This window comes from Agelaius phoeniceus, chromosome 4, assembly GCF_051311805.1.
Source record: "Agelaius phoeniceus isolate bAgePho1 chromosome 4, bAgePho1.hap1, whole genome shotgun sequence".
NCBI lineage: Eukaryota > Metazoa > Chordata > Aves > Passeriformes > Icteridae > Agelaius > Agelaius phoeniceus.
The window spans coordinates 51,572,358-51,591,548 of NC_135268.1; the positions used below are offsets into that span (position 1 = coordinate 51,572,358).

Genomic DNA, 19,191 nt, shown 5'->3' on the forward strand with positions numbered 1-19,191 from the left:
TTGACTTTACTGACTTGTAAACAGATTTGACTTTACTGACTGTAAACAGATTTGAAATAAATTGAGGCCCCGATGAATGGGAATCTAATTATGGCCATTTCTAGGAATTTTTATCTAGTTGCTTTTACTTTTAATCATATATCAAGTATCCTGCATCCTTGGCAGATGCAAATTTGCAAAGACAGTGCATCATAGTTGTAGTCTCCTGAGGTCAGAAATACTGATTCTTCTTTTTCACTCTAAACGTTTACTGCTTCATTCTCTTCCTTTAAAAATGTATCCGCTCTAGTACACAGGAATCTATGGGAATTTCAATTTGACAACAGTGGGTTTTAGTAACTTACCAGCTCTGGCAAGTAAGTTGATTGTTGATTTGTTTGTGCATGATAGGTGCAGGCAATTAAACTTTTGGTGCGCTGGTTGTTGGGTATGAAGAACAACCAGTCAAAATCCGCCAATTCCACACTCCGCTTGTTGTCAGCTATGCTCGTCAGCGAAGGAGACTTGACAGAACAGAAGCGAATCAGGTCAGAGTTTGTTCCTTGCTGCCTTCCATAAATTTTGTATTAGAATTTCAAGGAATGTTGGTTCTTTTAGAGTGTTTGTGGAATGTTAAGGTCAGCACCATGTTGGCTACAGATTTGATCAGAGTATTAATATTAGGAGTGGAGTGGCAGCATGAAATTATGTTAGATACTCCCTTTCTTGCAATCTGCTAATACCTACAGAGTTCCAAATTAGATGATTTTCCTAGTAAAAGACATTGTAGAGAGTAGAATACCTGCAGAGCTATCTTTGAAAACAATTGAGTGATAACCACCTCCCAGGCATGTTAGATTTTATCTTGGGTGGAGCTTCTTCATTCCAACTGTGAGGTAGCTGCACCTCAACTTCATCTTGAGGGTGAAGGAAGAAAAGAGAAAAACTGGCAAAAGCGTTGCTTTAATTTAGACAGTGATAGGAAAACAAGAAACTTGACTCTTCTAATTGCATTATTTTACTCAAAAGTAGAGGGTTTTTTGTGGGGAAAGTAAAGCACTTTATTTTTTACAAATTTGGTAGGGTTAATTTAGCTTGATCTAGAGCTGTGTTGCTGGGATGTCATTGATCTTGTAAAAAGAAGAAATTAGAGACATGCAGATAGTTGTGGTGAGCTGTGATTAATTATTTGGGTTTTTTCTCTGCCATGTTTAGTAAATCAGATATGTCTCGACTGAGATTAGCTGCTGGTAGTGCAATAATGAAGCTTGCACAGGAGCCCTGTTACCATGAAATAATTACCCCAGAACAGTTCCAGCTCTGTGCGCTCGTCATTAATGTAAGTAATTGCATTAGAATTGAAGTGACCCTTAATTGAGTTCTGAGTCCTTACGTCTGAGCTTTTGTTGCTGCTACAGAGTATATTCTGTTCCTCACTGCAGCTTTCACAAGTTATTGAAATTTTAATTTCACATGTTAATAGTGCTGCTTCTGTTCGTATCTTTAGAAAGCCTCCTCATAATTCCACCTTGAATGCCTTTTTTTTTTTTTTTTTAAGACCAGGATTTTGATGGTTGCACTTTTATGGTTTGTGTTGCTATAGGATGAGTGCTACCAAGTGAGGCAGATATTTGCCCAGAAGCTGCATAAGGCACTTGTGAAGTTACTGCTCCCTTTGGAATATATGGCAATCTTTGCTTTGTGTGCCAAAGACCCTGTGAAGGAGAGAAGAGCACATGCCAGACAGTGCTTGCTCAAAAACATCAGTATACGAAGAGAATATATTAAGCAGAATCCTATGGCTAATGGTTAGTATTTCACTAAAATTGTTAAGAATACAATAATAGTAAACTGGAAGGAATAATTATTACACCTTAAGCAATTGGTTTTTCTAAAGAAACATTAGGTAAGTTTAATCTGTTTCCTCATCTTTATATTAGACACATTCAAATCTAAATTTACCTAGTTCAGTATTAGCATAAATCATAAAATACTACTCTGTACATTGCTGAGAATTATGGATGTAAAATACAGTGCTCTTATGGTTGTAGTTGTTTTGCTCAAAAACCAAAATTTTGTGTCCTGATATTTTTAGGCTTTATGACCACCTTTCTGAAGCAAGACCAAGTAGTTTTGTAGTAGTAAAACATGTTGATTTATTTTTAATGATTCATTAAAAGTAAAGTCAGTAGGAAGAAAATGCAAGTCAAAATTTTATATTTCATGTTTGAAAAAGTTGTACTTTGAAAATGTTTTCCTTATGATGCATGTGTATGTGTGTAATATAGAAGCAATTTTTTATTGTTGTTACTGTAGAAAAATTGCTGTCCTTGCTGCCTGAATATGTGGTGCCGTATATGATTCACTTACTGGCACATGATCCAGATTTCACAAAACCTCAGGATGTTGATCAGCTTCGTGATGTCAAAGAGTAAGTGTCAAGTGATTCTAGAATTCTTATGCTGAGAATTGTTCTGGGCTTGGAAAGAAACTGATTAGGAAGTGGAAAATACTAATTAGGAAGAAGAAATATTTGTTTTATCAACAGTATCTTTTAAACCAGTAAATGGAAAATGGAAATTTGGAACACTTTAACCATGGGAAGAAGGCATCAATAACTGCTTAGCAGTATATTCTGAAAGCCCAAATGGTGACCTGTAGGTCACACTGTAGTATACCAAATTAGTGATTTTTGTATGCTTCTTTTAAAGTAAGCAATGATTTTAGTCTTGTCTTGGTGCCTAGGAATATTTATAGGATGTCAAGTAATGTTAGATCAAATATTTTGGAACTTTTAAAATAGGGCGCTTCTCCAAGACTTGAAAACAGTGAGGCTGGGTAGGTCCTGCCTCACTGGAACCTTATTTTCCCCTTCCTATACAAGCCTACTAAAATTCATTCTAAGTAATTGCTGCTGACTTACATTTGCACTATAAATCAGCAGTGCAGGCTTAGTACTTCTTAATGTATTCAGCATGGATTACTGTATACAATACCATCATACTTGGCAGGAGCTTGTTCTGTACTCTTTCCACATTGAGACCTTCTTGTGTGACTCAAATAATATTTTACATCTTAATTATAGCTTCTTTTGCTCTTTATGCCTTGCAATGAATTTTAAAATTTTAGAAAATCGTTAACACTTTAAAATTGTTTAAGCATGTTGTCTCTCTCACCACACAGCTCTGGTTTTAATGTTTTAGTTTTTTGTTGTACTGATTTTTGATGAAACGGAGCTTTGTTGGTTTTGTACTAGGCATGTATGACCACATACTACAATATACATCATCCAAAAAGCAGTTCTGTTTTGGCACCAATAGACTAGTTCAGATCTTAATGGTTTTTGCACCTTCACTTCTCACAGTCCAAGTCTGATTCTTTCTCTAAATGAAAAGTTTGGTGTGTTCTCATTTCTGAGTTTCTTGATTCACACCTGAAGTCAGTGAAGATTTTTTTTTACCTTACCAACAAGTCTACATTTTGTCCCAGCACTCCCTGTTCCTGGCACCATCTGAAAGCATCCTCCAGTATGTACTTTATCCAGAATGCATGGGAACAAGTTCTGATTGGCAGCCACTGAGTTAATACTTCCTTTGAGAAGCACTTTCTAGTGCGCAGAGCTTTTTTGGACAGTCCTTGTATAGCTTTCCTTTGTTGTCCAATTTCCTCCCTCATGTTTGTCACAGACTGGCTGAACTAGCCAGAAGGGACTGCTCCAAACAAAGAAATACTCTGTAGGGGAATTTTGGCAGGAATACTTCTCTGAAGAGTCTCCTGAGATATGAGAAAAATGTTTCCCATTCAATGTGATACAGTGTTTCTTTTAACAGCTCTGAATGTCTTAGTGTTCACTTGAAAGTGTTAACACAGATGCTTGCAAAGTTGGAAAAACAGGGTTTGCAATGTGTTTTGTAGGTGTCTCCCTAGTTTGTCTTGGTTAAGATGGCCTAGATACAGTGATGTACAGTAAATGCCTGCTTAGCAGTTCCTGAACCATTATCTGTGATACTTACTGTTACTGATGTTGTTTTTTAAGCTTATCCTGTAGGGTTATGTTTGGGGTTGGTTGTTTTTTATCTTTATATTGTCTCAAGTATCTTTCTCTTCCTAATTCATATTATGAAATTACTGAAATGGATACAAAGAATGACTTCATGTGACTGTGTTCCTCTAGGTGGATATTTTTTTACATAAAATCCCACTGGTGTTTTGCAAAGGTCTTGTTCAAAGTTGATAATTATTTATGTAATTTGCCTACTTAGTAGGAAAGTCAGGCTATTGAATTTGACATGAGTTAACTGGGATTACCAGAGTATAATGTGCTCTCAGTAGTAATCTTGGGGTAACACTGGATTTTGCAGAACCTGGGTCAGGGTGGTAAGTTACTGCTCCTGTATTCATCCTATTCAAGTTCTTGAAAACAGTAATGGATGTAAAGCTGCCTTTACATCCATTGTAAAAGACATTTACAATGGATGTAAAGACAGATTGATTGATTTACTATAGCTTTTGTAGCTCTTGGATGCAAGTCAGACTGGAGACATCTTAGTTTCTTGAACATCAGATAGCTCTGTAAGTATTTTGATGGAGCATTAGCCTCTGAGCTTTTGAGAGAGATGTTCCTTCATCTCTTTCATTACAGTTTGTATCAGGTAAGAAGATGGGGGCTTTTGTGAGCAAGGAATTTGTATGGCTTTCCCAACCAAGCACTATTTTACCTTACAGTGACTGTTGACCCTCTAACCATATGCAGTGGTGGAGCTTGATAGCAAGTGATAGCATGGATGGACCAGTTGGGCTTTATATCATAATTGAAAAAAATTTAAAACAAACTTTCAGTCAAAATTTAATGTAGTCTCACTATAAGTAAGCAAGATTTAAAGAAAGAAACCTAGGAAGGCTAATTCCATTAAGTTTTACCTGGGAGAATTCTCCTCCCATATGGAACATTAGGAAGAATCTGATGTGATTTTTGGATCTCCTCTCCTCTCTGAACTGCAGTATTTAATCCACCTCATGTGGATAACTGTCTAGCAGCAGCATGATTTGTTCAAGACTGCCTTGAGTGTGCTCATGGTCCACTGTTGATAGGGACATGGTGCTCAAGGTAGTCATTACAGAATTTCATTTGGGTAAGGATAGCTCCAGAAGTCCTGTTTCTATTCATATGTGGAAGAGAAAAAAGTTGATTGGCTGGGCAGTATTTACAGAGGTAATAATAAGCACACTAGTTTGGCAGGTTTACTCAAAGGAGGACAATTAAGACTGTGTGTGGACAATTAAGACTCTGTTTACACCATTATATGAAGTTATCTGTTTATGTCTTCAAACTGATTTTGGTTTCTTAAGAAAAAGCTAGTACAGCTAACAAAATTTTGTGAAGCGTTGCTGTATGTAGGAGCTGTAGTATAAAAGCTGGAGTGTAATTGCTTGTGGTTTTATGACTTTTTAGGTGCCTGTGGTTCATGCTTGAAGTTTTAATGACAAAGAATGAAAACAATAGCCATGCCTTCATGAAAAAGATGTCAGAAAACATCAAGCTTACCCGAGATGCTCAGTCTCCTGATGAGCCAAAGGCCAATGAAGTAAGAAATGCAGTTGAGATTAGTGCTGGGTGATGAGCTGAAGGTTTCAAAAGCAGGATTTGCAGGAAGTCTGAAAGAACTAGCTCTGACATTTTTATGGTTTTTTAAAGACACTACTAATTGCAAGCACTGTCTGTATGTTTCCAATCTCATTCTTGCAAAACCTTGCTGACTTCAGCCAGTACATAATACCTGCATTTTTTGAAAGTATTCCTGCTACTGCCTGCCTTATTTTAACAGCTGCCTAGATTCTTCACATAAGTATCTTCTGCTGTTGGGGGAGGAAATATTGCATTATACAGTTATTGTTAAACCCATTCATTTTTAGCAGAGATGAGAAACCATTTAAGGTGATTTGATTGAGCAAGAGTTTCAGTTGTACAGCATAGTCATGTAAAGTATTACTAGGTTTATAAATAGTATCAGCAGTATGGTTAATGATATAATTATTAAAAATGTCCTTAGTGGTGGTTATTTAAACACATATTTTAAATTTTTTGAACTACCACATTCTTTCTACACTGTAAAAACAGTGAGTAATTCCTAAAGCATGCTTTTCTTCTTTTTTTCTCCAGAAACTTTACACAGTATGTGATGTAGCACTATGTGTAATCAACAGCAAAAGTGCTTTGTGCAATGCAGATTCACCGAAGGACCCTGTATTGCCAACCAAATTTTTTACACAACCTGAAAAGGTAAATTTGTTAATTTTATTTCCAAAGTAACAAGGGGAAATAGGTTTTTTTGATGATTGATCCATGGTTATCTCTGTAAGATAATGAGTGGGAAATGCATATTTTATTATCAGCAATTAATTTTTTAAAGTCAGCTCTGTGCTGTGCTGTCTCTATTATGAACACATGACAGAAATGTTTGTAACCAGGTGAGAGCTAACTGGAATTAATGCTGATATGTTGGCATGAATTGCTGAATCACTTCATTAGTGTGTTTTACAAGTGAATATATGAGAATATATGTATTTTTCTGACTGTATATCTGAATTAGAATGCAAATCAGAAAAAAGGGAACATTATGTTATCTGTGATATGTTACTGTCTCTTAGTAGCTGTTGGGCTATTCTGCTTGCTGTACAAGTTGGTCCTCTTATTACTAGCTTTGGCAAGTACAGCTCTGCTGTCAGGAGTGGCACTACTGCTCTCCAAGAGACCTACTTCTGAAAAGTGTTAGGGGAGCACAAGTAATTCTCTGGACCAGACCTGATGTTTTAGTTGTCCTGGAGAATATCCTGGCTGACATTTTTCAGTGCCCTAGGCTGTTAATTAACTGCCTTTCCAGAGGCTGTTTAGGCAAAATTTATTTCCTATTTAATTGTGAAATGGCAGATGCCATGTAACAGTGAGCTGGTGCCTTTATTCAGTTACGGGATTTTGGTCTGTGTAAACTCTGATACTCAGTGTGACAAAGGTAACAACTTTCAGCTTGTTTAGAGAAAATGGCACCTCTTTTCCTCTGTTAGGACTTCCCATTAAAAACATGCAAGTGAACAAATAGGGAGAGCAGTTTTGTATAATTTCAAAAAATTAATGTCATTTTAGAAGGAAAAATGGTCATCCCAATTTCAAGTATGGCATACTGTCATTCAGTAATGCTCACTGTAAATCTCCACCAAAATACGAGTTTGACCTGTCTTTATTAGATTGATTCATTAGTCAGCAGGTTGCGTGGTGTGAAATATGTGTAACTCTTGATAATTGCATCTGCGAAGTTAGTTGAGTGTATATAAAAAAAGAGGTGAGATTGAGACATCGAATACAAACTAATTTTTATTTTTTTATGCAGGATTTCTGCAATGACAGGAATTACATTTCAGAAGAGACAAGGGTTCTTCTTTTGACGGGAAAGGTACTGTATTTTGGCAAGTTGCAAGCCTGAGAATATTACTTATGGTTTTTAAAATGTTTTGGACTGTGTTTAAATTATATTAAGAGTTCATGGACAGTAATTTTGTAACTCTATTTGATGACATATAATTAATTCCCTGAACATACTACCTGATGAGTACTCAACACCAAGATTGTTATCTGTGCACTGGGGTACAGGTTCTTGATTAGTTTCTTCTATTACTGAAGTAAGCTTGGTGTAAAGTTGTGATGCATATAGAGAATTGTGATACCACTAGCATTGGCAATCTTAAATTTTTAGTTGTAATATTTTTAATATAGCTTTTATTGCTGTTAAATTCAGGTGCAGATGTCTATGCACTTTTGAACATCTATTTCAGGGAGTCCCAGCTGGAGATATTCTGTGATTCTAACATCCTATATGTGCAAAGCAAAGCACCTCTGGGAGAGGCTTTCCAAAACGTAACGCAGAGTTAGGTTCAATACAACAGTAGGAGATATCACAGAATTGTTAAGGTTGGAAAAGACCTCTAAAATCACTGATTCCAGCCACTGACCATATCAACACCACAGCACCACCACCGTATCAACTAACCACAGCACTAAATGCCATATTGAGTATTTCTTGAATACTTCCAGTGATGGTGACTCCACCACATCCTTGGCCAGTCTATTCCAATGCCTGACAGTCCTTCCAGTGAAGAAATTTTTCCTGATGTTCAACCTCAACCTCCCCTGGCACAGCTTTTAGCCATTGCCTCTTTCCTGTCTTTTGCTGCCTGGGAGAAGAGGCCACTCCCTACCTGGCTACAACCTCCTTTCAGCCAGTTGTAGAGTTTTTAAACACCCCCAGCTCCCTCAGCTGCTCTTCATAAGACTTTTGTTCCAGACCCTTCACCAGCTGCATTGCACTCCTCTGGACCCACTCCAGCACCTCAGTGTCCTTGCAGTGAGGGACCTTGAATTGGGAACAGGATTCAAGGTGTGGCATTGCCAGTACTGACTAGAGAGGGACAGTTGCTGCCCTGGTCCTGCTGGCCACACTATTTCTGACACCGGCCAGGATGCCATTGGCCTCCTTGGCCACCTGGGCACACTCTGGCTCATGTTCAGCAGCTCTCAGCCAGTGCTCCCAGCTCCTTTTCCACTGGGCCACATTCCAGCCACTCTGCCCCAGCCTGTAGCACTGCCTGGGCTTGTTGTGACCCAAGTGCAGGACCTGGCAGGGAGCCTTGTTGATCTTCATAGCGTTGGCCTTGGCCCATTGATCCAGCCTGTGCAGGTCCTTCTGCAGAGCCTTTGGCCCTCCAGCAGACAGTACTGCCACTCATTTGGTGTCATCTGTGAACTGACTGAGGGGACACTCAATCCCTTAGTCCAGATCATCAGTAGAGGTAGTAAACAGGACTGGCCCTAGCACTGCTCCCTCGGGAACGCCAGTAGTGACCAGGCACTGCTGCATGGAGCACCTTTACCAGCACTCTCTGGGCCTGACCACCCAGCCAGTTCTTAACCCAGTGAGGAGTGCCACTGTCCAAACCATGCACTGCCAGCTCCAAGACTGTGTTGTGGGACACAACACTAAAGGCTTCAGTGAAGTCCAGGTAGATAACATCCAGAGGCTTTCCTCATCCTCTAGGTAGGTCATTTGATCATAAAAGGAGATCAAGTTGCTCAAGCAGGACCCATCTTTCCTAAATCTATGCTGGCTAGGCCTGATGCCCTGTACACACCATGTGATTGCACTCAAAATAACCAGCAGATCATCCATAACTTTACTGACCACCAGGATCAGTCTGGCAGCCCTGTAGATCTCCCAGATCCTCCCTCTGGCCTCCCTGTAGATTGGCATCACAGTGGCCAACCTCCAGTCATCTGGGACCTCTTCAGTTAACCAGGTCTGATAAAAAATGATGGAGGTGCTTGGTGAACTCTTCCATCAGCTCCCTCAGCACCCTCAGGGGATCCCATCCATCCTCATAGACTTGTGAGTGTCAGAATGGCTCAGCAGGCCACTAATTCCTTCTGGATTGCAGGGGATCTGTTCTGCTCCCTGTCCCTGACTACCAGCTCAGGGGCTGGGTAGCCTGAGAATAACTGACCTTTCTGTCAAGAGACAAAGAATGCATTAAATCCCTCAGCTTTTTCCTTATCCTTGGTTACAATGTTTCTCTCCATGTCCAGTAAAGCATTGAGGTTTTCCTTGGCCCTCCTTTTGTTAATGTATTTGTCAAATTTTTATCTTCCATTGCAGTGGCCAGCTTGAGTTTTAACTGAAGTACTATATTTATACATTTGTGTTATATTTTTATATTACTTTTCTGCATATAATGATATAAATATGATTTAGAAGTAAACACTATCTCTTTGGAGTTCTGTGATACAGTTACAGTGTTTTAGATCTTGCTGTGGCTGATGACTTGACCCATGTGCTCAGGCTGAGTAGGCAACAGGAAGTTCTATATTTTGTCTCTGGAGAGCAGTTAAGGAGGTTTTCATAACTGGCATATCACATTCTTCATGTAATTTTACATTTCCTTAGAGGCCAAGTTAATAAATTAAGGTATTCCGGAGAAGAAAATATAATTCCATGGGTGGAAGTTATGATGGAGCAGGTGGGAGAAGGATACTACAGATGCTGGAAAACACTGACTAGCAAAAAAAGCAATCTCTGTAGAAAAGGCTTGTTACTGGACACGTGTTCAGTGGCTGCATCATCCTAGTACTAATTCTGCACAGTATTTACTTAAAGATATTATTTTTTAATATAATAATTTATTTACTCCATTTGCTGAGTGGCTGAGTTTACTGCATGTCCAAAGAAGGAAAACAAAATGAGTGAAGTGTCTGGAGCACAAGTCTTACGAGAAGCAGCTGAGGGAACTGGGGTTGTTTATCATTCCCTCCAGACATAGTGTTGTAACACAGGGCTCTGGGGTCCCAGGGCCCATCATTGGTGTTGAAGACAGGAAAAGATGGGGTTAAATGTTTCTGCTTTGTCACCTCCTGTTTGTGAGGTAACCAGCCTCATCAAGTAATGGCCCAGTGTTATCTCTGATCCTCCTTTTGCTTTTGACATATCTTAATAAACCCTTTTTGTGACCTTTATGGTGCTGGCCAACTTGAACTCTAATCAAGCTTTGGCCACATGAATTTTCTCCCTACAGTGGTGAGCAGCATTTCTGTAATCCTGCCATGTTGTCTGTCATTGCTTCCAAATACTGTGTACTTCCAGAAGAAGATGCCTTCTCAGCTAGCTCAGCCAGGCTGAATGTCTGCTTCACTTGCTTGACACCTTACACTTTGCAGTTGCCTGCTCCTATGCTTTAAGAGATGGTTCTTAAAAAGGGACCAGCATTCATAGATGGCAGTACCTTCTACAGCAGATTCCCAGAGCACCCAAAAGTCTTACAGCAGCCAAAGTCTGCTGTCCCCTATATCCAGGGCCAAGGTTGTCCATAAGGCCAAGGACAGTTGATGCAGAAGGATCCTGTGATTAATTCCTTGTAGGCTGATGCATTGCTGGTCGTGTCCTGGCTGGGTGGTCAGTAGTAGACTCCCACAACAATATCAGCTTTATTTGCTTTCCCATTCATCCTTACCCAGAGGCTCTCAACTCTAATATTGCCCAACATTTTGGCTTTTGTTGAGACTTCTCCAGCTGCTATGTCTTCAAAGCATGCAAGGGAGAAGAGCAGTTGATGAAGGGCTTTTAAATCACAAGAAGTAAAAGGATAAACAATGTTTTTAAAGTAAAGATAAGATTAGTAGCTCTAAACTGATGGTATTGTGATCAAGACTGTTATCCCAGGAAAAGTATTTTTAAATATTCAAGCAAATATTTGTAAAATTAAATATGTATCTGAAGTTTGCATATTTTAATATTTAAACATTTTTTTCTAGCCAAAACCAACCGGTGTATTAGGCACAGTAAACAAACCATTATCTGCAACTGGAAGGAGACCATATATTAGGACTACAGGATCAGAGACTGGAAGCAGTGTAAACTCTGAGCTGAGCTCTTCTGCAGGAAACAGATCAAGGTATGGGAGTCCAACATTTCTTTCATCACCTCTTTACTTAATGGTCTCCACTGTGCTTGCAGGAGGAGATGATTTGTTGTGTGTGTTTACATGTTGGAAGAGGGTCCTTATTTTGTCCAGTTTTAGAAAATGTAGTTCTCAATAGATAAAATCTCCATACTTGCTTTTTGGTTCAGTTTGTGTTATGATGTTTTGATGTATAAATTACAATTAATCCTGATTGGAAACAAGAAACTATTTTGAGATAGATGGAATATTCTGATCTGTGTAAGATTAAGGATGATAAAAAGAGCTTGTTGAAGCAGGCCAGGGTCTCAGTGGAAAGATGCAACATATGATGGCAATACTCAGTGTTTCTTCTAACAAGCATTATTTTTATATGGATGTGAAGTTTTAAAATTTGTTGTCTGGAGAAACAGTTTGCAATTTCAGATTTTAATACTGTTTAATTTGGTTTGGAATTGATTACCTGACTAAGATAAAGCATTAAAGAAAGCAGAGAAAGTCAAGTCTTGTTGCTACATTTCATAAGGCCAAAGAGAAGTATAAATGCATTCAGAATTCATTCTGTAAAGTGTGCATGATATAAGTTGCAATAATCTTACTTTTTTCTTTTTTGTTCTTTTGTTTTCTGTGAAGTTTGGGCTTTATTGGTGTTTATTATTCTTCACTACATTTTCCAATATTGACTCTTTTTTATCTGGGAAAAGAACACAGGCTATTTTAGAGTTCTGGTCTTAAGTTTGCAGAAGTCATTATACAGTGGTGTGTCTGTGGTGAGGGATTTGGCTCAATGACCAGCCAATTCCTTTCAGACCTTTCCCAATTCTGGGAAAGAAAATACATGTGTGGACTCTGGCAAATTCAGTTGTTTTTAAGCTAATCTAGCCTATTGTGTTGATTCCTCTTCCCCTCACCCCCTTTTCTTTACCCCAAATGATTCCAAACATTTTTCTTCTTTTCTGTATGTTTTTGGTTTATTATGTCTTCCATGATGTTCCCAGGGAACAAAGTTCAGATATATCAGAAACCGGAGTCAGTGAAAATGATGAAAATCCTGTGAGGATTATTTCAGTCACACCAGCAAAGACAGAACCTGTGAAAAACAAGGTATGTCCAGGAATTTTATGGACTGATGTCTGTAATAAGTTTGACATTGGGGTTATTTTCAGTGCACCAGTTCTCTGAGGAGCTGGTAACATCCAGTTTCATTTCATACAGTTGTGTCAGTTTCCCAGCCTGACAGAGGACCCCATGTCTTCAGAACAGCCATTTATTTTATCCAGAGTAATTTATAGCACTCATTTGAATAGACTTCTCTAAAATTCCAAAATATTGCCACATTTATTCTGCATTTTCCAATATAAGTAACAGTGAGCCTGGGATTCAGAGTGAAAATTCACACCTGTAGTAGCTTCAACTGAAGTTACTGCCAAGAAAATGTCAAGTGGTCCTACAGCATGAAATAGACATCTAACTTTGAAATTTTGTCACAACTAAAATCTTAATTAAACTATTAAAAATATATGGTATAGTTCACCCCCCTTTCATTAAAGAGAGAACACCATGTGTAAATCATAAAGATTTTTTAACTTATGAAAACATACAATAGCATGAATTTTAACACAATTGAGTCCTGCACCTGGGACAGATGTAACTCAAGCAGCTGTTCAGCATGCTGGGATCTGCCTGGCTGGAGTGCAGGTTGGCTGGGAAGGACCTGGGGGACCATCCCCAGTGGATAACCAACAGAGCATGAGCTGGCTGTGTGCCTTGGCTGCAGTGAGGACAGCAAACTGTGTCCTGAGTAGTCAGCAATAGAGGGATGTGGTTATTCCACTCCATTTGGCATTCATTAGGCCATACCTGGAATACTGTGCTGCCCCCCCAGTTTGATGCAGATACTCAAAAACTGGAGGGAGCCTTGTAGGGGGACCAAGATGATTAAGGCATGGAAAAGTTATGTGAAGAAAGGTTTGAAGTGTTGAGTTTCTTCAGCTTAGAGAAGAGAAGCCTTGGAGAGGATCAATCAGTCTTTCAGCATCTACAAGATATTTATGGAAAAGATGGATGGAAGGAAGTGTTCTCAAGGCTGTTTGCTGGAAGGATAAAAGGCTGCTGGAAGAAGTTGCTTCAGGGGAAATTCTGTCTGGATGCAAGCAGGAAAAGAAAATACAAAAACCCCCCAAAACACTGTGGAGAAATTGAAACACTGGAACAGACTGTCCAGAAAGGTGGTGGATTATCAGTGTTCATGGCTTGACTTGTCAAAGCCCTGGATAACCACTGAGGCCCCACTGTCAGCAGGTTTGACAAGATGATTTTCGAAGATCACTTCCAACCTAGATGATTCTGTGATTTAAAGTAGATTTTTGTAATAATGTAGGGATACATAGAAGATTTAGGCTTTTTAAGAAGTTATATATCTGCTTAATCTCTTTCTGTTAGATTAAATCAGAGTAATAAGCAGGTGTTTTGGATTTGTATCATCACATAGAAAGTTAGGCAAAGCACATATAAAGTAAATTTCAAAAATGCTTTCTAGGTTCTTGAAGTTGAAATTTCAGAGAATCTTTAAAGTTCATATGAATATATGAATAGCAACTGTAAGTGTCTCCTATGAAGCTGCTGGAACAGTGGTGAAGGTTACAGAGATTGCCTGACTCATTTGAACACATAAGAAACATTAGTAGAATATTTAACAGAAACAGTCCTTGGTTCAGATCCAGCACTTAGAATAGTGGCATTGGTTTGTTGGAAATTGCAGAATCATCCCAGCCATACTTCTTCAGTATCCTTTTCTCCAGCCCTTCTCCCAGCTGCTTTGGAAGTCAGTGTCCAAATGAAGACTTAGCATCCAGTTGCTTCCTCTTTGATTCCATATGAATGCTGCTCTCTGTAGAGAAGTACATTGCTAACCCTTTCTGTTCCACATATACAGACACCTCTTCATGGTATCCAATCACTTCATTACCCTGGTCAGTGTGTTGAGAAGAACATGCATGTAGGCCATACCCATTCAGACATGATGAAGAATTAACAAACACAGCAAGTTGCATTTTTGGTGTGATCTTACTTCGTTATTCCTTGGGTTTTTCTTTACTGGCACTTAGGTCTTCAGTAAACTGCACCTTTACTGAATGTTGGTCTCAAAGTTTGCATGTATGGAAATTATTACTGCTGTATTGAAATAATTCTTTGCTCCTCAGGTTTCTCTTGTCATTTGACAAAGAGACAGTAAAAGGAACTTGTCCAGAAAAATGATCATGGGAGGGGCTCATAAAGATAATTATTCTTACTGTAGTCTCTCTCACACCACTAAAAGATAGATTAGCTGCAGTTAGTAACATTACACAATATGTAGAAAATGTTTTTGCAAGGATAAGGTCCAAAATCTAAGACCATGTGATGTGTTTTCATAACAATACAGTTTTAAAAGCTCATGTTTCTGATGGAAGGAGGTAACAGTTTGGGTCTGCCTTTGGGAATCTTTTTTTCTTCACATTCATGATTTTTATTTTCTAGGAGATGAATTCTGATCAGACAACACAAGGAAATAGCACTGAACGTGGGAAAAAGCGAACAGCAACAGCATCTGGAACTGAGAATATTCATCAAAAAACAGAAGAAAAAAGTGTAGAAGAAACAGGCCCATCGCTTGCAGCAAAAACCAGAAGAGGGCGACCAACCAAACCAGAACCTCAGGGCACCACTGCAAAAAACGAGGAAACAAACAAAGCACCTGTCAGGGGAAGGAAGAGGGCAGCAGCCAACCAGGAAGGCCCAGGGAGTTTAGAGGCAGGTAATGCCAAAGCACCAAAACAGCAAGACACAGCAAAAAAGCCAGCAGCAGCACAGAGACAAATTGATCTACAGAGGTAAAAATACATCATTAAATACATGGGGTGGGAGGTGGTCCTTTCCTGTCTCAAGTCAGACCCTGAGTTTACAATTACAGCCGACCTAGCATAGTTTAGGGCACAACTAAACCACAGCAGATGTTGCAACCATATGTTGCATTGAGTTCTATTTTTCAAAGTACCTGGGCAGCTGGAATTGGAGAAATTAATTTGTTTGGTCAGAACAGGATAAACTTAACCTGTTTTCACCAAATGCTATTTTAATGCATCCTGGTTCCCCTTCCTAGAATTGCTGTCTAAAGGAACCAAGAGTTGATGGTGTTTCAGTGCATTCATTAATGCCAGGCATGCTGGCATTTGGTTACTCTGCTGTGCCTCCCTTCAGTATAGCAAATCCTTGGAAACTGACTGTCTTTAATGCACAGGGAAATTTGTAATGCCAGCTGTAGCTATTTTCTGGTAGTTTGGGTCTGTGCTTGTTTTAATGTTAGCAGTACTGTAATGTCTATTTTAAGTAACTGAAAATTACATTTGGAACTTTGTAAACCACAAAACAGCTTTTGGATGATAATCTGGGCTACTTTAGTGTTTAAGCATGTTGACTTGGTTTGCAATACAAGCAATTCATAATAAGCATTAACATGAGGTTTGTTTTGCTGGACCTGGTACATAATTAATGCCAAAGTGTCCAAAGGTCTGCAAACCAGTGTGCTCTAAGAAATCACAAAAATGATCTAAAGGAAGAAAGAATCATTGGAATAGTTTCTTTCTTGAGATTTGCAAGTTGAAGATCTTGCAGAGAACCTTGAACAAAAATAGTTTTACCTTTTCTTCTAAGAGTAAGCTTTATACAGCAGTAAAATGGTCTGTCAAGAGTGTAATATTTGTGTACTGCCTTGCAATGCTTGTTTATGTCAAATTGCAATGTCAAATTCCTTCAAGTCTTCAGAACAAATTGCACTATCCATAGCCTTTAATAAGCTACTGTATCAGATAACATCTTTAAAATGTGTAATATCTCAGTGTTTCTTGGACAAAATACCAAAACATTGTTAACGTTTTTCAGAAGCCAGGTGCTTGGAAGTGATGGAGATTCACTGTTGGAGATAGACTCAAGTTCAGAATACTCTCAAAATGCAATGGATCTTTTTAAGGCCTGTGGGAGCAGCCAGGAAGATACTGAGGATACAGAGATAGCAGAGGGAGGCTTCCCTAAGGTGTAGCAGGCATCTTATATAGGACAATTCTCTGTTTTTGTTTCTTTATTGTAGTTTATACAGTGAGAATTCAAAGAAATTTGTGTGTAAATAATGCTCTGATAGGTTTTTTGCTTTTAAGTAGACTTGTACAAGTTACTGTAAGTACTGGGAAAACATTTAAAGTAGTGCCTATTCTGAAGTAAAATGGGCTATTTTTATAAACCTTGGTAATTGTAGTTAATTAGATCAAGTTACTGTTCTTAATCTCTGATTCCAGTGAAAAAGCAGTGGATAACTGTTTATATTGATGCTGAGAAAAACATTACTTGGTGTGGAATTATAAAATGCACAATTCAAGTTGTGTAGTTTCAAGTTTATCGGGAATGTACAATGAGGAAGTTCAGTTGTATTCAATTAATTATGTAATTGTTAAGAAGGTACAAGATGCAGTTGGAAGAATCACAGTATAAGAAGTGTAAAAGCTAAAATCTAAACAATATTTGGTAGGATTTTGACTCAGAATCACTTGTGATTTCCATGTCCTTACAATTAACTCATTTCCTTTTCTCCCCTCATAAAGGTAAAAAGAAAACTTGCTCGAAAAGGGAGGAAATGAAGGCCAAATAAGGCATGCTCCAAGCTTCTGCAAAAACTAGGATTCAGAAATTTCCTGTACAGGAACTGAAATTACTTCAAAACACACAGCTTTCAGCTCTGAAACCAGAAGGAAAACTATGCTTCCCTTTCACATGAAATTAATCCTTCTCAATGGAAATGTAAAGCAGAAACTCTTGAGAAAGAGGCTAAAAGCATCTGTACTTATTTCCCCAGAGACTTTTTTTATGAAAAGTCAATAATTAAGCAAATTGCTTAACACTTGGTTCCAGTTCCTGCATTCTGGAGTTTAAAAGTGTATTTACACCATTAACTTTCATGCTGCATTTTTTTTTTAAAGGAAGTCAGAGAAGGTCCTTACACTGACATTGAAAATTCATGATCCTAGAGCCAGGTATTCCCATGTTTCACAGAAAAGGTAGAAGTCTACTGAATGGATTTTAAACAAGACTAGAGGAAAAAAAAAATCACAAAAATTTTTTTTGCTTTACTTTTGGAGACTGTTTTATGTATAATTCTTTCTGCCTGCCTACTTTTCTGCAAAAATAAGATGTACAGATTTCAGTTCCCTGCTATGAAAAGTCATGTGGTGGCAATTTTATAAATGTTGCTTTCTGATTTTTATCAGAGTGGGAAAGTAATCACTTAAAATTGTTATTAATTCGCAAGTAGACATTTCATTTTTTAATTTTCCCTCCATTTTAGTTTAATATAATTTGCAATAAATGTACATATTGATGTTTGTTTTATAAAAACATATATCACTTTTAAGTGTTTTTACTCCTGCGGTTCTGTTGGAATATTCTAAATTTTAAAGGAGTAAAGACAGTCCAGCATTTGATTTTATAATGTTTGTCACCAGATTTTTATTATTGATGTAAAGAAAAAAAAAATCAGTTTTTAAAAATAGTTGGACTTTGGCAGCTTTGTAAGGAAAGTTGGAAATGTTTAGGATTGCTCTCAATTTTAAGCATTGTGCTGATTGGAAGTAAGTCTGTTTTGCATTTTGTCTTCCTGTCCAGGCTCATTTTTTAATGTTTATTTTAGAAGATTGTTGCATCAATATTATGTTTCCTGGCATTGTTCAGCATAGATACAGTGTACACTTTTATGTACACATGATCATATTTAAGTTTGTTGCATAAAATAAACGCTTCTAGGTGTCACGTGGCAGTCTTTTTCTAATTTTTTTTTCTTTCACAGAAAACATAATTGCTGTGTCTGTACATGGCTTGGACATTGACAGAAGTGCTGTACAGAGCGAAGGAGCTGTAATGCAGACAGTGTGTAGTTAAAAAGTTACTTTTTTGAGGTGAAGTTACAGTGCTTTATTTTGTGAAGGGGGTTGGGTTGTGTGCAGAGTGACAGCGAGGAATCTGCTTTGCTTCCCACTGCCTCTGTTCCCCATTTCTCTTCTGCAAATTGTTTTGAAATCCCTTGGTTCATATAGAAGAGCTGGGTACTGGTGGCATGAGTTGGGGATTGCTTGTGCTGCTGGAATGGGTAGGGTGCAGTTGTGTGCTCCTCAGCATGACTCAAGTCTCTCTGAGCAAGTGTGCACAGCTCATGTTATTTTTCTTCTGTAACAAAAATGAGGCTTTGTGCATAAAGCAGTGTGCACAGCTCCCCTCTAAAGCAAGCTGCAGTGCTTTGACCTGAAGGATTTGGAATGCTTTTGACAGAGAGAAGATTATAAAATCGCTTAATTATACATCTGTCAGGGGTTTGATTTCTAAAACTGAAACAATTTCACAAGCTGGATTTACTGATTGTAATGCAGTTTCTTTTTAGTGCTCAGGTCAAATACTTCAATTTCATGAAAGTTCGAGTGTTTTGGTTTAAACTAATTTTCAAATGTTTTAGTTCAAAGTTTTCTGGTGCTACCAGAAAAAAAAACCTTGCTTTTTCTTAGAAATGAGTTCTGGTACTTAATGGTGTGCTTTTAACAATCTGAAATCTGGACTTGACAAATCTTGCAAATAGTTCAGATTTGTTTCCAAAAGCTTTGTTTTTTATTAAGTGGGTAATGATTGGATTTTTTCCTTTTT

The 19,191-nt window shown here is 38.2% G+C and overlaps 1 protein-coding gene across 2 annotated transcripts in view; it reads left to right on the forward strand.

The window, feature by feature from the left end:
* Positions 1 to 18,309, forward strand: part of PDS5A (PDS5 cohesin associated factor A) — a 78,051-nt gene extending 59,742 nt beyond the window's left edge. Inside the window, exons 23-33 of one of the 2 annotated variants that reach the window (XM_077177602.1) lie at positions 391 to 527; positions 1,195 to 1,318; positions 1,583 to 1,787; positions 2,296 to 2,410; positions 5,432 to 5,564; positions 6,140 to 6,259; positions 7,365 to 7,427; positions 11,330 to 11,469; positions 12,474 to 12,579; positions 14,995 to 15,347; positions 16,396 to 17,086. In XM_077177602.1, the coding sequence (XP_077033717.1) occupies positions 391 to 527; positions 1,195 to 1,318; positions 1,583 to 1,787; positions 2,296 to 2,410; positions 5,432 to 5,564; positions 6,140 to 6,259; positions 7,365 to 7,427; positions 11,330 to 11,469; positions 12,474 to 12,579; positions 14,995 to 15,347; positions 16,396 to 16,552 (1,653 nt within the window). In that variant the 3' untranslated portion in view covers positions 16,553 to 17,086. Of the gene's footprint in view, positions 1 to 390; positions 528 to 1,194; positions 1,319 to 1,582; positions 1,788 to 2,295; positions 2,411 to 5,431; positions 5,565 to 6,139; positions 6,260 to 7,364; positions 7,428 to 11,329; positions 11,470 to 12,473; positions 12,580 to 14,994; positions 15,348 to 16,395; positions 17,087 to 17,108 lie in introns of those variants that run through there. The other variant, XM_054633097.2, reaches the window with a different exon arrangement.
* Positions 18,310 to 19,191: the final 882 nt, after the last annotated feature.